At 41.8% G+C, this 25,595-nt stretch overlaps 1 protein-coding gene across 2 annotated transcripts in view; it reads left to right on the top strand.

Moving 5' to 3' along the window:
- ATP10B (ATPase phospholipid transporting 10B (putative)) overlaps positions 1-25,595 on the top strand; it is a 262,716-nt gene that overhangs the window by 216,273 nt on the left and 20,848 nt on the right. For both annotated transcript variants that reach the window (XM_019450218.2, XM_019450219.2), the window contains 8 exons: positions 875-1,066; positions 2,547-3,147; positions 5,499-5,608; positions 7,446-7,572; positions 10,490-10,674; positions 14,680-15,001; positions 17,772-17,848; positions 19,206-19,331. In XM_019450218.2, the coding sequence (XP_019305763.2) occupies positions 875-1,066; positions 2,547-3,147; positions 5,499-5,608; positions 7,446-7,572; positions 10,490-10,674; positions 14,680-15,001; positions 17,772-17,848; positions 19,206-19,331 (1,740 nt within the window). The remainder of the gene's footprint in view (positions 1-874; positions 1,067-2,546; positions 3,148-5,498; positions 5,609-7,445; positions 7,573-10,489; positions 10,675-14,679; positions 15,002-17,771; positions 17,849-19,205; positions 19,332-25,595) is intronic.

Raw genomic sequence — 25,595 nt, 5'->3', positions numbered from 1 at the left:
CAGTTGCCACCTTTCACACAGGTAGCACTTGCCAGGTCTCACAACCCCCGCCATCCCACAGTGTCCTCATCTGTACCTGGGCAACTTCCCTCATCCACCTTACCTGCCTGATTCCCATGGAGATTCTGAGTTCAAGAACACACTATTGTGGCTCAGAAGACTGAGAACTCATTGTGGGCTGGATAAGATCTCATGAACATATGAATATTTCTCATGGATCCTGAAGTCTAGGTAGCATTTTGGTAGGCAGGAGAGGTCTTTTCAAGCAAGGTATGATCAGAGGCATAAAAAGGGAGTACATATCCAGGAGGCAGCAAACAAACCAACAGGCTGAGCTGAGGGCCTACATTGAGAAGTGGTGGAAGTAAAGAGTAGAAATGCAGACTGTGAAAACATTTAGATGCCAGACTGAATTGATTGTGCTAACAATTAAGATCTCCTGAAAGTTTTCAAGCTCAAAAATACCTTGAGGGAAAGGATGTTTTAGGAAGACGCATGGATAACATATATGAAGGGTTAGAAAGAAAAGAGGTAAGAGATAGAAATTACTTTAGAGGCTGATGCAGGAATCTAGATTTGAGGGCTAGAGGTCTGAGTCTGGCTGAAAGCATCAGCAGTGAAAGCAGGGAGCCACAGTGAGGGAAGGGCTGCCAGAGTCTATAACCAATGAGTATGTGACATGTCAGGTTGAGGGAAAGGGAGGAGTCACATAAGAATGCATTGACCAGGCCTGTGGGAGGAAGAGATGTGCTGGAGGCAGGACTTTCAGGAAGACTGTATTATCCTTTCTACAGATGTACAAAGAATCTTCTGGAGGGGGTCTTCCTCCCCAATCCCTTCATGAAATATTCTCATCCAGGCCTTTCTTTCTCAGGAAAAAGATGTGACTCCAGACAAAAATCTACTGGCCAAAGTACAAGATGCTGCTCTGTGGCTGGAGACCTTGTCAGACACAAAACCAGCCAAGCCTTCTCTCTCCACCACCTCCTCCATTGCTGACTTCTTCCTCGCCCTAACCATCTGCAACTCCGTCATGGTCTCTACAACCACTGAGACCAGGCAGAGAGTAAGGACCACCGATAGTGGGTGGTGGGATGGATGGGAGATGGGACAAGGGGTGAAGCCCTGAATAGAGAGACAAGATACTTGGACCCTAGTCACAGCATCACCATTTCACCACTGTGGGACCTTGAACAGATTTTTTTTTCTGGGCCTCAGTTTCTTCATTTTTTAAAAGAAATGGAATAAGTTATAGATGAGCTTTCTATGTAGCTTTTAAACTTTGTATCTATCTGTCTGTAGGGTAGATATTAAGAGTTAATATTTACTAAGCAGTGCTGTGTGTCAGTCTCCATGCCAAACACATCACCTGCATTATCATTTAACCCTCACAACCCAACAACCCTGTGAGCTATGTCCTTGCATTTCACAAGTGAAGAAACAGTGGCTCAGAGAGCTTGGACAACTTCACAAAGGATGTATGGGAACTACACAGAAGAACCCTCTGTACAGCTACATAACAATATCACATTATACTGGTCTCTGTTTTTATGTGAGGGCAAATAATAATTAATAATAATAATAATAAAAACCATGGGTGAAGCTCTGCCAATTTTGAGATAATGCAGCTGTATGGCCATTTATAGAAGTTTATACTCTGAATTGTTTTTTTCAGCACTAAAGATAGATTGATCTTCGATTATCCACAGACTCTCACCCAAGCTCCCTTATGAGTGACTGAAGAGAATAATTGAGTGTTTTAACTTGTGGCTAATGAAATCAAGAAAAAGAGGGTTCACCCAGGTACCAAACCAAAGCCTCCCATATTACACTTAGATCCCATTCAGCCACTAAAAAGTCACCAAGTTATCAAAAGTTTTTAGGGAGATTTGGGAGGCAGGAAATGTTTTCTGAGAAATTAACTCTATTTTCAAGAAAGGAAGAAGTACATATTGGGAAGGACAGCATCCAACTCCCAATTTTCAAGTTAATGGGGAGATGTTAGCTGACAGGTAACTCAGGAGTCCAATCTCTGGAGCCAGGAACACCCAGATTTTAGTCCAGCTCTACTACTACACTCTAGGTGGTCATAGCCAATTTATTGAACCTCTCTGTGCCTCAGTTTCCTCATCTAGAAGTTAGGATTACATGGCATCTGCTAGAATTGCTGGGGAGGGCGAGATAAGATACTGCATGCAAGGATAAAGCAGACAAGGTCATGGGAAAAGCCCGGGGAATGTAAACTCTTACTATGGGTCTGGCTTTTGTCTCCTTTTCTTTCCTTTGTCCATGACCAAAGCAGGATTGTAAAATTGAGCATTACCAATCCCTAGAATGTCAAGGCTGGAAAGCAATATCTGGCCTAATCTTCTCATGCTGTAGGTAGGTAAACTGAGGCTCACAGAGGTGAGACTTGCCTATAATCCCTAAAGCCCCAAATAATCCATTTATTGTAAAATGACCTTCCTCTTCTGCCATAAAACAGCTTGATATTTTTTTTTCCAACACTGAGAGTTAATGTTCCACTTTCCTCCTTTTACCACAAGGTCACCATGCCACCCTCTGCCAAGGCTCTGGGGACATCCCTGGAGAAGATTCAACAACTGTTCCACAGACTGAAGCTTTTGAACCTTAGCCAGTCATTCTCATCCACTGTGCCCTCTGACACTGACCTGGGAGAGAGTTTGGGGGCCAACATTCCAACCCCAGACTCAGAAGAGAGAGATGACATGTCTGTGTGCAGTGGAGGTAACTCCACTGATGGTGGCTATAGGAGCAGCACATGGGACCAGGTTGACATCCAGGGGTCTGGATTAGACGCTTCCTTGGAAGAGGTGCTGGAGGCCCCAGCTCTAGGCCTGGCCAGCCCTGAGCTCTGTTATGAGGCTGAGAGCCCTGATGAGGCAGCCCTGGTGCATGCTGCCCATGCCTACAGCTTCACTCTGGTGTCCCGGACACCAGAGCAGGTGACCGTGCGCTTGCCCCAGGGCACCTGCCTCACCTTCGATGTCCTCTGCACCCTGGGCTTTGACTCTGTCAGGAAGAGAATGTCTGTGGTTGTGAGGCACCCACTGACGGGTGAGATCATCGTCTACACCAAAGGCGCAGACTCAGTTATCATGGACCTGCTGGAAGACCCGGCCTGCGGTGAGTCCCACCTCACCAGGGTTCCGGGAAGAGGGGTCCTTGGTTTAGGAGGCAGTATGGAACAGTAATGAGGAGCTGGAGTTATAGTGTCATTTAGTCCAGAGGTCTCAGCTGGAACAGAGGCCACAAGATGCTTTCTTCAAAGGAGTTCTCTTAAATCATGCTGCATTCTGCATCTCCTCACCCAGGATTATTACAGTGCTCATGAGCTTATTATAGTCTTATACTGAAGAAACTTCTTTATTTATCCCAGTTTCTGGTTTTCCAAACTCATTTTTTAAACATGGATTATCCACACACAATTTTTTTTCTACCAGGACACTCATTAACATAACCTAGAACACACTGTGGTCCTCTTACTTGTGGAGAGAAGCCAGCTGAACCCAGAGAAGGAAGTGACTTAATAGAGGTGGCACAGCTAACCAGTGGTAAATCCTAGGCCTAGGTATATTGAATCTCAGTTCAGAGTTCTTTCTATGCCACCAGAATTCTACACCAGGCTCAGTTCTCTCTGGGAAGCCTCAGGTGTCCCCCTTTATCATCCTTTTCCCCAGCCTCCCCCAAATGGATTTTCATAAACTTGCTCCAAGCCAGAAAAATGTTCCAAAGTCCCTACATATCAGTGTCCAATTTTGCAGCATGAATTAGTGTGCAGCCGCTTCCTTATTGCTAACAAGAAGACAGTTATGGGGCTGTGATTCTCCCAGGATAGTAGATTCCAGCCAAGCTTTAGAATTGCCCAGGCAGCCCTGTGCCTCCTGCATTATCAGCTATGGATTAAAGCCAAGAGGTTCATGGGGATTGATGAGTATTTAGAATGGGAAGGGAGCTAATTAGGTCTCTTCATCCCCAGACTCTGGCAGACAAGTGAATTCAGTGTTCCTGAGTCAAGGGAACCACGGCACTCTATCCCTGGGCAACAGCCATCCAAGCTGCCCTGGAGATATTTTTTTTATTTGTCCCTCACCTGATTCAAAAATAGAGATGCTTCCAATAAAAGACATGTACACAATATTACTATTAAAACTGAGAGTCAAAGCTTTGAAAAGCAGGGAAGAAAATAACCCAAGATGTAATATATTTACAGTGTTTGAACATTCAACTTGACCCTGAGGTTCCTAGTAGCCTGAGAAAAAAAAGTGAACACTCCAGGGCACACAGGTAGAAGGCAAAAGGGTTTCATCTTGGGGAGCTGATGTCTTTGAAAATAAAATATTGTAGATAGTGCTCAATAAGACAGTAGTGCTCAATAGGCACAAAGATTGTGCTTCAGGCACTAGGGGAAAAGTAGAACCTGAAAAATGAGAAGATAATCTTTAAAAGGATTTTTATATTGCATAAAATATCCTTGGAATAATACCATGGGAAAAATCAGAGATTTGTTGGATTTCCTTATAATTATTTTACCGTAAAGAATTGTATGTTTAATTTTTGCATTATATGAAGGGAGTAGATGAGGTACATAAAATCTGCTTGCTACTTCTGGCCTCCAAAGATTGCAATCCAGCCCTGGTAAAGAAGGATTCTGAAGCTTTCTCCCAGCTGACTTTTACACAGTGCTGCACCTGATTAGTGATGTCTGTAACATCTTAGATAAAGGAGGTGGTGATGGCATCAATCCTGCCCCATACCCACCAACCCAGGCTGAAAAATTATTTTTATCTGATAGATAAAAGTACTATAATTGCAGGAGAAAAAGATAAATTTCTTCTGAAAGAAACATGTAAGACTTCCTAAAGGGGACTTTGAGCAACACAATGAAATATTTTTATACTGGAGTTATAGGAAATGCAAAAAATATTTTTTCTAAGGCCATTTCCTATTATAGAAAGAAAGCCTAACTCAGAAAAACACCCCCCTATGTGGTGAAGAACTTAACAATGAGATTCAGATCTGTGGCTGTCTTGGGATCTAACTTGATATAAAGACTGAAATAGATGACACAGGGGATGATGGATGATATGTCTAAGACTTAGCAAACAGTTTATCCAGGGATAAACTGGCTACCTGGAAAACACCTGAGGTAATAACAAAGATTCAGACTTCTGGTCCATCCCCTGATTCAGAAGGACTTCAACTGGACCTGGGAATCTCTATTATTTGTTTAAGTTCCCAGGTGATTCTAATGCAAACAAGTGTTTGGGAACAATACCTAAAATGACCTACCTTCCCTAAATAGAACTTTTCTCAGCTAGGCCTTTTTGGTCAGATACAGAAGGCAGAGAATTTAAAGACTCCTGGAGTCATCACCTTTTGGGACGTCCTGACAGCCAAGAGAGATCTTCTATGTTTCTGGGGTGGGTTATAAGGGGATTCCTCCTCACTCATGGAGGACAATGACTATTTTACAGCAACTGATTCTGATGTGGAAAAGAAGGTAAGGAAAATCCGAGCCAGGACCCAGAAGCACCTAGACTTGTATGCAAGAGATGGCCTTCGAACACTGTGCATCGCCAAAAAGGTAAAAATAAATTTCTCCTTTAGTGGCTTTAAGGTCTCAACACTGAGTTGGTCATTTCTATTCCATTTTAGAAGGCCCTTAATAGTGGTTGTTTTAATATTTTCAAAATTAGCTATTTCAAACATTCCAAATTCTGACTCACCACAAAGACCAAGGATTTTGATAATTATTCTGGGACAAAACTCTGGATGGCAAGATTCCATATTAGCATGGCTTTGTTGTTCCCCATTTTTCATTATTTATACATATAATTGGTAACCCATTACTCATAAAATAATTTTTACTGTTATAATTTTACCTTCAAAGTATCCTTTTAAATTTTGCATTATTTGCCTAGATTTGAAATTCAAGAGATACTCTGTGATCACATAAAATTCTAGATTTCTGATTTCTCTTATAAATGTAGAGCATCTGATGAATGGGGTCGACATTCTTGAAAGGCAGCTAATAGCTAGAACCAAGTAGTAGCTGATCCCTTTGATGAGGGATATATTCTCCTGTGTTCTATAATTGGTCACAGCCCCTAACTTCCCTGTTGCATTGCCCTTGGCTCAGCTATAGTTATGTATTTACCCACCTCTCACCCTGCAGGCCTTTTGACTTTGCAACACCTGCAAGGAAGGCAGGCAAAGAGAGATGAATATCAGATTAGAGGCATCTAATGAGGCACCTAAAGTCAGATGGGGAGCTATGATGACATCCACTGCTAGATGGCTAAAAGTAGTTTCTTCTCTGCAGATCCTCAGAGCTCTTCATCTTTTATGGTGCTTAGTGCAGCAAAGTTTAAGAGCACCCACTTTAAAGTCAGACCTACCTGGGTACAAGTTCCAATCTCACCACTTACCTGGTGTGTGACCTTGGGAAAGTTTCTTCACCTCTCTGAGTTTGGAATTTTCTTATCTGTAAAATATACTAATGCCTCCTACCTCAAACAGTTGTAATAGAGATTACTGAAATAACACATGTGTAGTGCCTGAGACAGTGACCAGTGCTTACTACTCCACAGATTATAATTATACCCTTACCACCTTCTATTTTCCCCTGAAATTATTTGTGCCTACTTTGCCTCCTCTAATAAGACTGTGAATTCCTCAAAAGCAAAGGCCTATTGTGTCCCCTTGGTTTTCCTTATAATTCCATGTTGGACAAAAGAATAATTTATTGTAATAAGAGACAGTATGCATGTAATGCTAACAGAGGGATATAAATGTGCTGTGGACTCCAAAGGAGGAAGAGATGCCCTCTAGTTTGGTTCTTCCAGCTATTGGGTACTCCAATTGCTGCCACCTCTCTACCTGGCTCTCCATCCTTCAACTGATGTCTTCAAGGAACAGAAAGAAAGCCAAGTCCATTGCTTGCATTTGCCCCTCCCTGTGACTGACCCCTTCTTATCAGTGTATCTCAACTTGGACTTCACTTTGTCTAAGAAAACTAAAAATCCAAATGAAATAATCCTTCTTCCCACAGCTATCACCCTATCCAGTCACATTCTATCATGTCACTCTTTATTTTCCTAAAATTATCTGTTCTTTTAAATAATTTACATGGATTAATATCTCTCACCCTCCACTACCCCATAAGCCCAGGAATCTTGTCTGTCTTAATCACTGCTATACCGCCAGTGCCCAGAGCATAGCAGGAGCAGGGGCTCAATGGATGTTTGGTGATAATGGAACATGAGGATCAATCCTTCGTTGATTCATGCATTCAAAACAAACAAACAAACAAAAAAACATTGAGGAGAAATAATTGTGTAGGGAAGCTCAGACAGGCCAGGCACATCTGAATTGGCCAGTATTCACCCAGCATTGTGAAAGAACCTCTTCCTGTTCCGTAGGTCATAAGTGAAGATGACTTCCGACGATGGGCCAGTTTCCGGTGTGAGGCGGAGGCATCCCTCGACAACCGAGATGAGCTTCTAATGGAGACGGCACAACATCTGGAGAATCAACTCACCTTACTCGGTAGCTAAAAATAAGTCATCATTAAATTAAAAAAAAAAAATGCTACAAGCTGGAAAGGGAGTTCTTGGCCCGACTCTGACACTGCTACAGATGTGTCTCAATTAGGAACCTTCCCTGGAGTGCCCTTCCAGGTATTTGGCACAAATGGTGCCAATATCCAACCCAGACTCCACACACCACTTCCTGAGGATGCCCAGGAGCATTCCCACACTTTCTGTTGGACAAAACCCAGGAGCTTGGTTGCTTCTCCATTTTTTCAAATGCTTATTGAGCACCTACTATATGCCAAGGTGCATGCTAGGCATTGGGACTAGGGAACAAGAGCCACAGGCCCTATCTTCTCAGAGCTCAATCTAGCAAGGAAACTGGATGATTCAACAAGGAATTTCAAGTGAGTGTGATGAGGGTTGGGCTGGAAGACATGCCTGGTTGTATGGGACCACAATCTAGACTGGGGCCAAGGAGAGTGCAGGAAGGTAAGAACTGAGCCGAGCAATGGAGCTAGTCAGGCAAAGAGGAAGAATTTTCAGGCAGAGGGAGGGGACAGAATGAAGAGATAGAGGTGAGACAGACCCAAGAGGCTAGGAACTCCAAGGTCTGCTATGACTGGACCACAGAGTTGGGGGGAGAAATGATGTGAGGTGGGAAAGGTCAGTATGACCCAGGTTATGAAGGCACTTAAATCATATGCTAACAGTTTAGAGAGAAGGGAGTAAAAGCAGGGACAGGTTCATGCTTTACAAAAATTACTCTGGCTGCTGCTGTATGGAAATTCGATTGATACACTGAGGGAAGACGAGAAGCAGGGAGACCAGCTAAGACTGTAGTATTGTGTTTCTGTGGGAGAAAAAGCATTTACCCAGGTAGAAGGAGGAAGCTTTATTTAATCAGGGTTAATTACCTCACAGCTCAGGAGCAAGATCTGAAAAAGGCAACATGTGACAGCACCCTGCCACTGGCCACATGGCTAAAGCCTTCTTTCATCTTGGGAGGCAATGCTGAACTGGGGATGAGGGCCAAATCTTGGCCTTGTGCTATATACAACCCCCACCCCCCTGAGCTTTAGTTTCTCTTCTGTATAAACCATACTGCTCCAAGCTCTCAGCCACGCAGGGGTGCAAGGCGACAGACCTAGGGTTGCTGAAAGAAGATGGTGATGCCTTTACATACTAAATATAGCAACAGGATTTGGCAGGAGGAGTGGCAAGCAAGGGAGACCATTTGTTCCCCACCTCCTTCTGCCTTATTTTTGTTCCTGTGTTTTGATTCCAGGACCTTTGCCTATTGCCTCCCAAAGCCCCTCTGAAAGCTGGCCATGAGAACTTATTTTAACAGAAACCAGAGGGTAGCCAGGCCAGACAGCTCTATCCACCACACGAGGCCACAGAATGTCATCCCATTAGGGCATGTGACTCCTTCCTCACCTGCCTGAGGCTGCTTTTGTTTCAGGGGAGGGTTCTAGTTTCAGTCAGTGAGAGGTGCTCCTCAGCTGGTTCGGCATGAAAGAGAACGTGCTTGTCAAGATCTGTTGGCTTCCCTTTCTGGGAAAGACTTTCACCACCTCTCTGTTTCATTTTTTCTTTCACACAAATAAATGTGTTTTTCCTCTCTCCTCCTTCACTCTGCCTCCCTATAGTATAAATCAGCTTCAGAATCTCACCTTCCAGGCTAACCCTTGGAGAGAAAGACAAGGATTGAAGCAACACTTATCATGGGGTTGTTTACCTGCACATCTGAGCCTGCAATACAAAAGAGGCACTTATCAGGATAGAGTCATCATTTTTGTTCCCTCAAAGTGGCTTTGGAAGGAGAGGACTGGGACTGGGAAGAGATTTCATCTTACCACCAAGAATCTGCCCTGTCACTAATACTGCATTTGCATTTACACTGAGTCCCACACCATGAAATGGTCTTTTCAGTATCCATCCAGTGTAACTGCTTTGCCAACCTATTGTCAGTAGGGATTGTTAAAAGAAATGAAATGCCTTGCTCCTGCCCAGAGTGAAGTGGGTAGCCATTAGTCTGTGGTCTGAAAAGAATCTCAATTTAAATACAGATTTTTGCCTAATCAGTAACTATTTGATATTTGGGTATATATTCATCAGGGTTGGTGCAAAGCTTGAGATCGTTCAAAAATTATGGAATCTGCATGTTTAATTCCAAGATTATCATCAAAAACCTGAGTCCTTATTTTGCTGTGAACTGTTAGAGAGCAAAGGTCTCAGTCTCTCTACTTCTCTCCACTCCCATTGCTGGTAGGCCCACAGGGGCTACTCCTCCACAACTCTGCTAAACCTCTAATCTCATCCTGCTTCCCAATCTGTTCCCTAGAATGATCTTCTTAAAACTCAAAACTGATCCTGTCACTCTCCAACTTAACTCCCTTTAATAGCTTTCTTGTCTACCAAATAAATTCCAAATCCTTTAATGCTCTGACAAGGCTCTGCATGATCCAACAGCCTTACCTCCCTTCCTGGCCCCATCTTTCACCCCATTCTGCCTCCCTTTCTTCACCTTCATCTACTCTGGCCTCTGAGCCTTCATACATGCTCATCACTCTACCTGGAATTCTCCTCCTTTGCCACTTCTTGGCCTTATCTTCCAGGTCTGAGCTTAAGTAGCACTTCCTAGCAAGGCCTTCCCTGACTATCTAGATGAAGTTCAGGTCTTCTAGTATATGTTCACCTGGCATCCTGGGCTTTGCCCCTCATATAGTTCAGTTATAAATTCTTTTTCAATAATCTTTTCAGCTGCAAGAGGGACCAGCTCCGTTTCACTGCTGTATCTTGGGTGCTTAGCAGAGCCTAGAACATTGGAGATATTTAGTAATCATTGTCTGACTTGATAGGGCTTTGGGGAAATTAAACAGCTACTTTTTCACTCTAAATGTAAGCTCTGGTGTCTTTGATCACTCCAGGAGCCACTGGGATTGAAGACCAGCTGCAAGAAGGGGTTCCAGACACAATTGCTGCTCTGCGGGAAGCTGGGATCCAGCTCTGGGTCTTGACTGGAGATAAGCAGGAGACAGCAGTTAATATCGCCTATTCCTGCAGATTGTTAGATCAGACTGACACTGTTTACTCCATTAATACAGAAAATCAGGTGAGGCCAAAGTAGGGACCACATGTCCAAGTGCAGAACAGCCCCTAGACCAACAAGAGATAGGGTTATGGGAGGGATTTGGGTGCAGAGGGGAAGCACCCCTACCCTTAAAATATCACTGAACCTTGGGGCTCAGAGGTCCCCAGAAATCATCCACCTCATCCCCATGCATGGCTGACCAGTTTGATTATATTACATCTAGTAGTACATGTTAGAAAGTTTTGATCTTCCAGATTTCACCTTTGGCCCAATCTCCTCATTTTACAAATAAGGAAACTAAAGACCCTTGAGACTAAGTCACTTGCCCAGGGTCACCCTGATAGTTTCTAATAGAACTAAGTCTAGAACACCGTTCTCTGCCAGGCCAGTGCTATCTTCATTATACCACATTGTTTGCTCACAGAACCCCAGTTGTTAGTTTCTTATACTTTGGACTAACTCTTCCATTGAAAAAGCCCCAACTAAATTGAAATGATTATGAGTTTAAAACTGCAGCTCCAATTTGTATGTCAGATTGGTTTGCCACAGAATAAAACCTGAAGGAAATGATTCATGAGACCAGTAAATTTTGACAGGATAGGAGAGAGAGAAGCAAAGTCCTAAAACTGCAATTTTAAACCCCAGTAGGTTGTGGGTGGCAGGGGATGGGGTTTGGAGAAAGGGCTGTGTAAAATCTGGAGAAGAGTATTCAAAGTTATAATACAATTTTGTATTTAGGAGAAAAAATCTATTTTCACAATGCAAACCACAGAAAGTGAAATTTTAACACCTTGGTTGATGAATATGGGAAGTAGGCACTGAGATGTATGCTTCCAAAAGGAAGCAGGAAAACATTGTCCTGGAAGGGCAGTGGGAGCAGGGCACTGGAAGGGAGACCTAGACACACCATGGGAGAAAGGATGGAGAAGAGGGAGGAACATGGGAAAGAACAGCACAAAAACAGGATACAGGGACAGTGCCGGAACCTCTTTTGGTTTTGCTTAAAACAGATATGGACCCAGAAAAGAAGTTCGGAAGATTTAACTCTGGTTTTTATTCCGTAACAAATCCATATCACATACTTTTTAAACAGTAGTGTATACTATGAAAAGTGCCTGAGGCCCTTTAGATGAATTGGAAAAATCACTTTCTTGTCAGGTGCACAGATTATGCTCTGATTATATTAAACTCCAATGAATTTTCAAAATGAAAATAATCTTGGGGAAATCTTTGGCATTAATATTATGCTTAGGAAAGAAAGTAATTTGCTGCTTGCTTGAGTACTTGATCCCTGTAATAGCGTTGATGTCTGCCTGCCCTACTCACAATGGAAATTCTGTTTGCAATGATCATTTCACTTCAGGTAATTCCAGGAGGAGGACATGGGCAAACTTGTGAGTCAGCCAGTCCAAGGGGGATAGAGTGGGCTTCTGTGGTTTCTGTTAAATACAATGCATTCCTACAGGAAGCTGAAGATGTTTAACAATTAATTATCCAATGTTCCTAAGGAATAGCATGTCACATTTCATGTTTGGTTCAGTCACTGTTGAATCATTCAAAGATGTTTGGGACCCTGATGGTACCTGAATGTTAGGACCAGCCCATGCCCTGAGTCCTTTAAACCTGTAAGATTAGTCTTTCTACCTGAGAAAAAGTGGTGGGTACATGGAAATGTTAAGCCAAAAACAGGAAATCCATTCCAAATCTCAGATTTATTTAAACCTTAGTTTAATATAATTATGTATTCAGTGGATATTTCCTCCAAGGGTTTTAATCTGCCTAATTCATTATAAATTGATTTAGGGCTACTGTTTCTTTGTTATGTATCTTAAAGCTGTAAGCAGGTTATGGGACCTCTGTAGACCTCAAGGTTCTCTTTCATAAAATGAGAGAATTACTATCATCATCAGTGGAAGTGCTGGTCTGTCAAGGAATTTAGAAGGAACTAGAGCATTAAAAACCAATAACAGAAATGATTGTCATTATTAGTAGCGTATATTGAAAGCTTAATATGGTCCAGATATCATACCTCCCTAAACTTCACCCTCATCATATGTAAAATAGGGATTAGAAAGATTTATTTCAGAGGCTATTGGGAGGATTCAATAAGATCATAGAAGAAAAATACTTATTAGCACAGTATTTAACACACTCCAAAATTCAGTGGCTGAAAACAACCAACATTTATTATCCCACAGTTTCTGTGGGTTAGGAGTCCAGGGTCAGCTTAGCTGGGTACCTCTGGTTCAAAGTCTCTCTGAAGGCTGAATTCAACCTGTCAGGTCTGTGGGCTCATCTAAAGGCCCCAACTAGTGGGTTGTTTGGGAATGAAGAGAAGGCCATCCTCAAAGCTTACAGACATGATTGCTGGCAAACTTCATTTCCTTACCACATGGGCCTCTCCATAGAGCTGTTTCACAACATGGCAGCTGCTTTCTCCCACAGCAAGCCATCCAAGAGAGAGGGAAAAGAGTGCCAAATTGGAAGCCACAAGTCTTTTTATAAGCTAATCTGGAAAGTGACATCCTATCACTTTTGCAGAATTCTCTACATTAGAAAGGAATTGCTAGGTGTGGCTCATAACCAAGGGGAGGGATTGCACAGGGGCATGCATCCCAGGATGGCAGAGATCATTGAGAACCATCTTGGAGGCTGCCTACCACAGTACCCGGCATACACTAAAGGTTAAATGAATGGTAACTATTGTGGTTATTACATCATACTTTGAAATAAGCAAATTCAGAAATTTTATTTTGAAACATATCTCCAGTGACTTCCTGCAGTCCTGCGTTGGAGGAATTTATATAATTTATGCTGGCCCCAACTCCCAGCAAGGACTATCTTGATCTCTTTCCCAGATAAGTGCCTCAGGCATAACCACCCACCCCTGGCACAGCTTCATCTCACCCCTCTAGGTTCTGGGCATACCCTACTGCTTGCAACACTCAATTTAGCATCCCCTAAGGGAAGACTCGGGAATGATTAACTGCAGTTCTGCTCACTCCACAAGAAAGTATCCCAAATAATCTCAGAAGCTTCTAGATCAATGGTCCCCAAACCTGTCATATCAGAAAAATCTTCACAATTTTTGCTTAAATCCACATATTACCTGTACTTTTTTTTCCAGTAATGAATTCATTTAAATTGACTCACTTTGAACACTTTTAAATTTATTTTTAGAATAATTTTTTAGGACTATACTAAATGAAAACCATCATCCTTGCCATGGATAAAAGAACACTGCTAAATAAAGATCATGTGAACAAAACAATGCTATTAAAATCAATAATACTACTGACTGCCACAACTTTATTTGAAAGTAATGTTGCAAAATCTAATAAGGTACTAAGGATATATTTAGAACCAAAATCTGACTTGATCTCTGATATAATCAAAAGTAAAAGAGGAAATGAATGCTTCACTATGTTTCGAGGTAAATGTCAGAAAAAATACGTTTCTTTACATCAGTAAAATGTTCACATTCATAGTCAGTTTTAACATGTATGAGCAACACATTCATATCAACAGGTAAACACGCAGTGTATTTTTTCAATTGGGAAGCGATAATTCAAGCAGTGATGATCTGCCTCCACTAGTAAGTTGGATGAGCTAGTGCAAGTTACTAAAGATTTCACTGTTTCAACTTCCTCATCACTCAGTTTCCTCAGGAGAACCAAAATGATTTGTAAGAAATAAGCACTGTATTATCATGACATATCATTATTTACCATCACATTCATATTTATTAGCTTATACCGTCCCTGTATCATTCCCCATCTTGCTGAGCTATTTCCACTCCCATTGCCTAGCAGTCTCTCCTATTTTGCCATTAATTTGCTTCCAAATTAATATTGCTTTGATGCTTTTTGAAAGGTTGAAGAGAAATGTAAGAATCAGAAAATGATTCCTGGGTAATCTCTATGGTGGTAGAATTTCATAACTATTTTACTAAAAGATAAAGTGAGATCTTTAACCTACATTTCTGTGTTGTTTACTAATACCATACTTGTTATTCTGACTCTATAGGAAACCTGTGAATCCATCCTTAACTATGCACTGGAAGAAGTGAAGCAATTTCATGGACCACAGAAGCCAAACCGCAAGCTCTTTGGGCTCTGCCTACCTTCTGAGACACCACCTCCTACCTCAAGAGCTGCAGTTCCAGAAGTTGGATTGGTCATCAATGGGAAGACATTGAATGCCATTTTCCAGGGAAAGCTGGAGATGAAATTTTTAGAGCTGACTCAGTATTGCCGGTCTGTCCTATGCTGCCGTTCTACCCCTCTCCAGAAGAGTATGATAGTCAAGCTGGTGCGAGACAAGTTGAGCGTCATGACCCTTTCCATAGGTACCCATCATGCTGAGATGTGGGTGCAGCTTGTAAGGCTGATCTGACAAAAGTCCTGGGCCAGAGGTGGGAGGTCACATATCAAAGTTGAGACAGCCAGGCTGAGGATCATTTTCTCAGACTGAGAGAGTTCAAAGTGACAATCAATACGTGGCAGCTGGAGATGAAACAGAGGCTAAGTAGAGTGAGAAAGTGATTCACAGCTCTGAGGATTAGCAGGTCACAAAGGAAAACAGGGCTTGGATGGAGGTCAAAGCCAAAAGAGACCTCAAATTTAGAACATTCACATAACTCAATAATGTACACTCAGGCCAATCAGTTCTGGGATGCAGACCATTTCCCTTTCGATACTTAACACATGGCATAATAACATAAACCTAAGATGTTTGTGGATTTGATATTCTGCATATTGACGGCTGGTGGGGAGATTTTAGAAGCTGAGACTTTCACATATGTTCATTCCTAAATACAAGGCCCAGCACAAAGCACATTCTCAACAAATGCTAGCCTCTTGGTTGATGAAAAAATTTCTCATAAGAGACTAAACTTTAATCATGGTTAAGGCAGAGAAATAAAAACTGTACCTACATCAACAAGCAAACCTGGTTTGCAGGAATCTTCATGATGTAGTCTCTGCTAACCCTCCAGTCATGTCCTTAACCACAGAAACCCCTGTCCCCAACATTTGAACTCCATGCTCCAGTCAAATGGAACTGCCTCCATTCTCCATGAGGTTTGTCCTATCTCTCTCACTCCCAGGCCTTTGTACAAGCTATTTCCTCTATAAAACACCCCTTCTTCTAATCCCACCTAACTTTCCTTATCTCTGAGAACTCCCACAGCACACAGCCCTCAGAGCTGCAGAGCACTGGTTTGCCTTCTGTGAGGGCCTGCTCAGCAGACCATGAGTTCCTTGAATAGAGGGACCATATCATTCATACCATTTCATCCCATGCTCTGCACACTCCAAGCACATAGTAAATATTGCATTCATTTAAGGATATTCTTGCAGATGGTTCCAGGTTCTATCCTTCCTACACAGACATGGAAAGAGATTTTCCTTCCTGGCATTTCAAATAACTCTATATTATATATTGTTTTTTTCTCCCATTCTTCAGGTAAAAGCAGTTCAAAACAAAAAGGGGAGGGGAGGAGTGGGTAGACAGGATACAGGGAGCAAAACTTTAGCAACTGCATCCTAATTTTATTCCCTGAATTGCCCTCTTCAGAACTTTAGACACACACAAGGCAACAGCCCAGGACTGACTCCCTGAGGTAAGAAATTGGTTCTGCTGCCATAGAGGCAGAAATAAAAACAGCAGGGTAAGCAATGGCATGATTCCACACCTCTACTTCCAGTAGTTTGCTAACAGAAGAGGTTAAAGGGTGGACTTGTTTGCCATGGGGAAGATAAAAATTATGTCCTGTTATGCTATCATGAAAAAAAAGTAATCATTACAAAAATAATGGCTACTTATAGTGAGAAAATTGTTAATATTAACAAATTTCATTGCCAAATAATTAAGGGAAGAAAATTCTCCCAATCCCATAGTCTCTATGGTATCTAATATAAATTTAATTACATATTATGAGAACTTACTGGAAAAAGAGGTGTGGCCAGGAGGAGAATAAAGGCAATGCAGTCCACAAACCAGTCCACCAGGATGAATCCAGCCCACTACATGATTTTGCAGGGATACGAAGAACGATTTTTATGTTTTTAAATGTAAAACGTGTAAAAGACTGCCTCTCAGCAAGAACAGTTGTTCAATTTTGCTTCTTGGCCACAGAGCTTAAAATATTTACTATCTGGCCCCTTACAGAAAAAGTTTGCTAAACTCTATTCTGAAAGATAAAGCTCTGGGAAAAGCCAGGTTTGTAAGGAAAGCCTCAATTGTGTAGAGCTGTGCTGTCCAAAATGGTTGACACCCAGCTCTGCATAGGTATGGAAATTTAAAATTAAACAAAATTTCACCAGCTGCATTTCAATGGTCACATGGGGCTAGTGGTTTCCCTCTTTGACTGTAAAGATATAGCACATTTCCATTATCACAGAAAAAGCTATTTGACAGTGCTGGAAGCTATGTGTATATGTGTATTTCCATGCCCTAACCTCCAATTTTCTGAAACAACTTAGTTCATTAAACGGGAACTCAGTGTGATTAAATGTTCCTCAACCAAAAAAACCCAGTCGATCCTATTTTCCTATATTCAGAAACAAAACTGAATACCATCCCTGCCCCTGGACACTATTGACAATCTTTGATGATTTAGCTGTCCAGACATTCTAGCAGTCTTAATATGGTCAGTATTTTAAGTTATACTGAGTTAGGAAAGTTATCAGAAAGATCTTAGTGCCAATGCTTCTGGGCCTTTTCCCTAGCTGTATTACCCTTGCTAAATCTCTACTTTGCTCAAATTCTCCATTTAGTCATTAGTAAAGTCCACTGTAACATTTGTGAAGCCCTTTTTTGTAAACTGTAAAGCACTGCTCAAGTCTCAGTCACTACTGTATTCCCAATACCTAATGTGCCTAGAAAAAAAGACACAATAAACATTTGTTGAATAATAGAGCTTCTTGTCAAAAAAGAAAAAACCTCTCTCAGGCCAAGTAGCAGTGACTTTTCCTATAGGACTAATCAGAGCATTGTAAAAGGATTCGATTATATACAAATGGGGACACGTTAGAGCCACTCATGTAACACCCTTTTCATTGTCATGCAGCAATTAGACCAGCAATAAAGATACCTCATGACATCTCTTCTTTCAGGTGATGGAGCAAACGATGTAAGCATGATTCATGCTGCTGACATTGGAATTGGAATATCTGGACAGGAAGGCCTGCAGGTATTGTTCCCCTCCATTCTTCTCCTTTCTACCCTAACTCCCCTTATTGGAGAGTTATGGAATTCCCCACAGTGTTGGAGGAATCTCTCCCCAAGAGCTTTGCAGAATTATCATCTTAGAGTTGGGGGGGGGGGGGGGGCTTCCTTCTTATGTAACTTACTTCCTCTTACATAACCTCCATCACTATACCCCTGCTGCCCAGTCCCTCTGGTACAGAGGAAAATAGAAAGGTGTTTGGCTTTTTATAGACAGCTGGCAATACCTGTATTCTAAAGCCAAAGAGTGCCTAACCATTCAGGTAGGGCTAAGCCTTCCTCTGACTCCATATTTCCTCCCTGTAGCCTATACCCACATCCAAGGGTATAGTGCCCTCCATGAGCAGTGACAGATATAAGAACATTTGAAAACACATTTCAATTGCCATTTTAGTCTTGATGGCTAGATTGACCTATAAATTGTTTGGTACACTTTAATAGACATACCTAAGTCAAAATTCAGCTTGGGACAAGCATATAACTTGAGCTACTAATGTCTCCCATTAAAACAAACCCCACCTTATCATTCTGAACTATTAACAATCAATCATATTCCCACCTCTGGTGCATACAATAGGTATTGCCTAAGTTTGTTGATAAGGATGAAAGAACGCAGTTACCTTTTGAGTATCTACCATATGCCAGCACTCTACTAGGCACCTCACTTGATTCTCCAATTAACATGAACAATCACAACCCCATGTGTTAGGGATTATTACTCCATTCTTTCAAATGAAACTTAGTCTGGGAGAGGTTAAACAGTCTGACCAAGACTCACACCAGGATTTATAACCAGGCATATTTCAATTTTATACTCTTAAAAGAGTACTAAGAGCTATGTCTTGTTCTAAGCAATCCTAAGGGCAGAAGACATATTTCAGCTCCATGTAAAGGAAAAACTATCCAACCATCAGCTCCATCTGAGAATGGATCAAATGGTCTGCCACAGGAGGTGACCAAGGGAGTTGAGAGGTTTGAGAATTACTTGCACAGAAGCCCCTACTCTCTGGTTAGCCATCATATCTCTAGCATGGTGCCAACACATTTTAGGCCATAGTTACTGTTTATTGGATAAACAGAAGGAGACGAAGGGCCAGACTAGACCAGTGGTCCCTTATGAGCTGCCTTTCTTGGATTCTAGTAAGGTTTGGCTTTTCCAGAAGAGAGGATAGGGTGAACCACCCAAGGGTGCCACATAATTACAAAGGGTCTTTTCGGCCCTACCAGCTGTGGACCTAGAACAAAGCATGGCCCTTGAGGGAGTCTCTGTGGTTCACTGGCAGCTGTGGATAGAGGCTGATGTCTCTGTTCTGCCCTCTCAGGCTGTCATGTCCAGTGACTTTGCCATCTCCCGCTTCAGACACCTCAAGAAGCTGCTGCTTGTGCACGGCCACTGGTGTTACTCACGCCTATCCAGGATGGTGGTGTACTACTTCTACAAGAATGTGGTGAGTAGCCCTATAGCAACCTCCCACCCAGGCCTTGGGAGGCCCAGCCAGGGACCCAGCTCCCACCACAGTGGTAGACAAACCTTTTCAGCATAAGGGAGTAAGTCAGGGTGGCCTGGATTTTGAATCCTGAGACTGTCTCCTACTAGCTCTGTGAACTTGAGCAATGTAATTCATTTCTCTGAGCCTCAATTTCTTCTTTGGTAAAATGGGCTAAGACTATTGTGTGAAGTTATTGTGAGCATTAGCAATACTGTATGGAAAGCACCTGGCACACAGAAGGCAGTGTGAGTGGTTACAAGCACAGACTCTTGCGTCAATCTTATTTGGTTCAAATCTATGCTCTTACATTTGATAATGGCCTTACACCTTAGTTTCACCAACTGTAAAGTGGGGATGATAAGAGTACCTTTCTTGTATATTTGCTACAAGGGTTAAATGGGAGCTTGTATATAAAGTGATTGGCACATAGTAATCACCTTATAAAGTTAGCCATTATTTTTTATTATTGTTACTATTGTCATTACTCTTAGATGGGCTCCATAAATGAGATTTATTTTCTGACTGCAAGGAAGAAAAAACTCGAATAACTAGCCTGACATGTATCTGAGATTTTTCTCTCCCTATAGAGCCACCCCAATGCAAGAGCTATAGCCTATCCCTTGGGAGCTATAGCCTATCCCTTGTACAGGTTAAGACCAGTCTCCTAGCTTCCACCTGAGACTCTATGTATCACTTCAACTTTGCCAGCCTTCCCAGCAGAGAATTCACAGAGGTCAGGATATTTAAATAAAATATCTATTAGCAAAAATGTTTTAAAGGGGGAGATCATCTGGATTTTAGTTTTGCCTGACTCTAGCATGCTGTGTGAACTTGGAAGAGTCACTTAACCACTCTGAGCCTTGGTTTCCTCATCAGTAATATGGAGACACTATGACTCCCTCTTCCCTAGAAGTATTATTTAAGAGGCTTTAGAGTCAGAGCTCAGGAAAGTATGTAACACTATAAAATACAATCCTAGGAAGATGCCATTGTTTCTCCTGAAAAATAGTTCATTTTTGTCTTATTGATAAGGGCCCAAAGCAGGCACACACCAACTGAGGCATTAAAACTGTCAGCAGCTTTTGTTTGAAAAGTCCTTGATTAACAATGGGAATTAGAAGAAGACAGAATATTGCTGTACTAAGGGGAGGTGGGGAGGTACAGGGGAACTGAGTTTTCATTACCTAGTTCAAGGACCTTTGAATAATCCCCAGGAGTCTGCAAATAGAATCTGATTCCTGTTTGCATAAGGAAAAAGGGAGGATTAAGAGCAGGGTGGTAGAAGAAAAATGCATTAGCCAAGTAGCAGCTATGAAATTGCATTGTGTCCCCTTATTCCACTCTCCCAGTCCTGATTTAGGCATGTCACAGTTGCCCTTGCTCAAGAGTGAGCATTTTTGTGCAAAGTTCAATGTGTATGTAAATAAACAGCATGACAAAAAATAATGTAAATTCGATAAACTGGATGGTAATATTCAGCAAGTCTATGCAAACAAGTCACTCTATTTAACTTGAAACTCACTCTGAGCATGAAAGACTGTTTACTTAGAATTCAAAATGCCCATTTAATTTTTTTCTTGCCTCCAAAGGAGCCGTTCTTTTGAATAAGCACAACCTCTTCTCTGCATTAAATTTGTGAAATAGAAAAGGAAACGTTTCCAGCCAGCCATGCTTTCAAAGCTTAAATGGTATTTATTTCCAGCCCAATGCCATGCTCGAAATTGTGATACTGATGCGGCATTATCTCCCCATTGCAATTAGAGGGTGGAGAACTATGACTTCCACATCCAAAACCAATTTCAGAGGGGATTAAAACCCTACATGCTCTGAAATTTGAACAATGAATTAATTACTGCACTGTAGCCACTTGGGAGGAAAACGCAGGCCCCAGTCTCCGTGAGGCTGTCACCAGGTTCAGTGGGTGCCCTCAGAGGCGCAAAGATTCCAACCAGAGGAAGTGGAAGCAAACAAGGTCCAAACAGGGCCTGCGGAGGAAGGAAACACTTCAGTGTTAAACTCCAGGGTGGGTATTGGGACAATAGAACAGCAAAGATTTATTTCATTTATTCAAATCATCATTGAACAGCTGTGTCTGGAACCTTATCAGACACTGGGTATAGAGAATTAGACAGACGTGGTCCCTGCCTCATGAGGCTGACAGTCTAAATCAGGGCTCAGTAAGCTTATTCTGCAAAGAGCCAGATAATATTTTTAGTTTTGTGGGCCATATAGCCCATTGTACCTACTCAACTCTGCTGCGGCCACATGAAAGCAGCTATAAGACAGCATGCAAATGAATCCATGTGGCTGTGTCCCAATAAAACCTTATTTATGGCTTGATTCAGCCTCCAGGAAGTAGTTTGTCATCTCCTCATCTTAATAAATCTTGCTTCTCAAAATGTGGCTCCTGGACCAGCACATTTGCATCACCTGGATGCTTATTAGAAATGCAGATCCTCAGACTGCATCCCAGGCCTCCTACCTCAGAATCAGCACTTTTAGTAAGAGTCCTGGATGATTTGTATGAACCTTAAAGATTGAGAAGTGCTGGTATAGGGGAAGGAGATTAAAGTTTTACAAACATTTTCTTAGGCACATCTCCCTCAAAGAAGGTCAGGGTGCTATGGACATATCACCAGGAGATTCTTGACCAAATAAATTAGAAAGACAACAACGTTTAAGCTATGACCTAAAAGAAGAATTTGCCAGTTTCCCTGCCAAGAAAAAGAGGCTTAACAACCTGAGTCTTTACAATTTTATGTCATATGCTATATCTAATTCTAAAACGAGATGTACATGACTTACAGTAAGAACACAAAGCAATAGGGAAGTTACAAGAGAAATTTATAAGAGTACAGACCAGAACCATAGAAAGAGAAGAGGTAGTTTGCACCAGGAACTTCAGATAAGATGCTAAGTATTAAATGTTTGGTTAAAACAAGCAGACCAGTTCTTCATGAGGAACACCCTCTCTTTGCTTTAAATGTAGAGATCAATTATTCAAGGAAATCCTTAGAAAAAGGTCACACAAAAACCTTCAGGAAACTGTCTTCAGTGGCATTTTTGTAGGAAATGAAAATTAACCTCCATATGGCCACTCTTTTTCTCTAACAACTCTTAATAAAAATCAATATTAAATTATAATTCAGTAAGAGTATTTCTATGGAAAAATGAGCAAGTGATATCCAAGCAGTGTTTTATTGCTTTGACTAGGGCTTAAAGCCCTTTAATACTGCAGTGTGTGTAGTGTAAGACAAGTTCAGTAAATGCTAGTCCTCCAACACCCAGGTCACCAACGTTCCCCATGCCACCCTTGATTCCTGTAGTTTTTTTGGTACTTAGTACAACTTGGTACTGTTTGGCATAGCATTATTAACATTAACATCCACCATCATCTACAGGGAACCTACCACATACCAGACACTGTGCTAAGAACTTTATGTATGTATGTAACTATGAGAGACAAGTGTAATATAGGGGTTAAGAGCGTATGTGCTAGAACAAGGCTGGGTTCAAATCCCAGCCCCACTCTGCTACTCAGCAGCAATATGGCCTCAGTAATTTACTTAAGCTCTGTGTCTCAGTGTTTTCATCTGTAAAAGGGAGATGCTACCTAATTCACAGGGTTATTGTGTGCATAAATGAGTTTACATGTGTGAGGTACATAATAAATGCATCATTTGTCCAGATTAAACTAGGATGATGATGATGATGGCAGCAGGTGCTAACAACCCTGTGAGGTGGGGACAGTTATCTCTCTATAGATCTGGTTGCTGAGAGCCAGAGGGGTTACCCAGGTCACATAACTAAGTACATCACAGAATCGGGATTGGACCTAGTTCTACTGTACTCCAAATTCCCCAGACTGAATGCCCTCACTCCATGGCACTCAGTGCCTCCTAGAGGTCTAAGAAGCCTGTTCTCCAGTGGTTGCCAAACTCTTTGAAGGCAGAGATCACTCTGATCCATGTTGTGTGTTGTCCACTGTCCAAGCATCTCTAGCACTGTGTCTCAACATAAATTGTTCAAGAAATATCATGTGATGAGATCATCACACTTGGACACAGAGCTTCAAACAGCCTCCGACACCAGCCAGGTTACTGCTCTCTTCCTCCCTTGGCTTTAGCCTATGTCTGAGGCTTGGGTGAAAACTGGGTCAAGCATCACAGCATCCACCAGATAAGATTGCACAAATTAAAAGCTGGAATTTGGCAAGATGAAGTTGATGGAGAGGAAAGACTGAGGCTTAGAGTCAGAAGGACCAAATCTACATTGCAACTATCAGAGCATGGCCTATAACTGGCAAACTTCCTCCCTTGGCATCCCTGGAAGAAACTGCCAATCACAGCATTCTGTGTCCAGTACTTTCCCCACTTCTAGCACTTTAAAATGGATCCTACTGGCCTCTCACAGTGTAGAATCAAGGATTCTGGACATTAGTGCCGGAGACTGAACTGTGATCTCCGACCTTGAATTCACTTTAACAAGTGCATCCACTTTCCACATCAAGTTCATGAGGATGGATTCTGCATCCAGAACCTCTGGATTTGAACTCCAATTTTGTTACTTACTAGCTCTATACCCCCAGCCCAATGACTTGACCCCTCTCTGAAGCTCAGTTTCCTAAATTGTAAAATGAGAGTAGTAATCACTACCTCAAAGGGCTGCTAGGTAGATTTAATGGGTCAGAACATAGCTTAGCATATAGTATGTGCTTTATGTGTCTTTGTTGCTGTTGTTATTTGCTGTTGTTGCTATTATTGGCCTCATCTGTAAGATGGTGTCCCTTCCAGCTCTGGTATCCTAGGCTACTACAGCCTCAAGTCACAGTTCCAGCCCCAAGTGGCCAAGGGCATTTGGTGTGGTCACTTAGCTCATCTGAGCCACTTGACCTACCCATGTGTAAGAGAGAGAAGAGTTACTATTTTTCCCATTTAGCTGAGGAGGGAGAAGCGAGACAAGATTCTCAAAGGGGAAAGAAAGTCAAAGCTTCATAACAGCTGCTGAATGATAGTATCAAGGGAACTTCAGTACTTCAGTTCTTCTTAAACCCACCACATCAAGTGCACAAGTGGTTGCTGTCGATCTGGAGTCTCAAAGTCTTCCCATAGTGCATTTCAAACCTACCTGTAGCTCAGTAAACAGACTGAGCCTTCTCCCTTCTTTGGACACAAAGATGCAAGATCCAGGAAATCTCAGGGCATCAGGATCTCTTTCAGAACCAGAAAACTTCCCACTGGTCACCAGAAAAGCCAAAGGATGGAGCTCTTTGGCTAGAAGCCTCTCAGTCAGCATTGTTATTGTAGAATCCAATAGGAGATTGAGAAAGTTTAGGAATGGTCAAAGAGGAAGGCTTGAAACTCAGATGCTGGTTGTGTGATTTTCTGGCTCTGAACTTAGGCAGGAAGTAACTGAGTATCTTAGAGCGTTAGGTTCCTTATCTGTAGAGTGGGGCTAATAATATTATCATTGAGATATAACACTAATATAATATGTACTATCTTTAGCAATAATCTTTCAACACGGGACAAATGATAAGGTCTATTGCACATCTAATATACTATATAGTAATATGCTATAATATATATCACACACCTGGCACAAATAGAAGCTCCAGTATAATCATTGGTGTCACTAATAACATTAACATGCCCATATTATTACATCCTTTTCAAAATAACACTAGTCTGGCAGTTAGGTTATGGGCGTTATAGTTTGTACACAAACCTAAGGAACAATTTCTTACTATACTTTTTATCCTGTGTGCCTCAGCCACACAGGACATTCTGGTCCCAGCACTGGGAGCAGCAGCTTAAGTGATGACTTTGGTCAAGTCACCAAGCCACATCGCATGGGGGTAAACAATACTAGTGATCCCAGCCCATCTCAGGTGGGCAGTCTTTTTTTTTTTAATTAAAAAAAATGTTTTTATTTAAATCCAAGTTAGTTAACATATAGTATAATAATGATTTTAAGAATATAATTTAGTGATTCATCACTTACATGTAATACCCAGTGCTCATCCCAACAAGTATCCTCCTTAATGCCCATTGCCCATTTAGCCCATCCCCCACCCAACACTCCACCAGCAACTCTGTTCTCTGTATTTAACAGTCTCTTATAGTTTGTCTCTCTTTCTCTGTTTTTATCTTATTTTGCTTCCTTTCCCCTGTGTTCATCTGTCTTGTTTTTTAAATTCCACATAGGAGTGAAATCATTTGG

This window comes from Panthera pardus, unplaced genomic scaffold, assembly GCF_024362965.1.
Source record: "Panthera pardus isolate Hobbes unplaced genomic scaffold, ASM2436296v1 HiC_scaffold_2, whole genome shotgun sequence".
NCBI classification, from domain to species: Eukaryota; Metazoa; Chordata; class Mammalia; order Carnivora; family Felidae; genus Panthera; species Panthera pardus.
The sequence above is the reverse complement of the archived record's forward strand: the minus strand, read 5'-3'. Positions and strand labels throughout refer to the sequence as shown.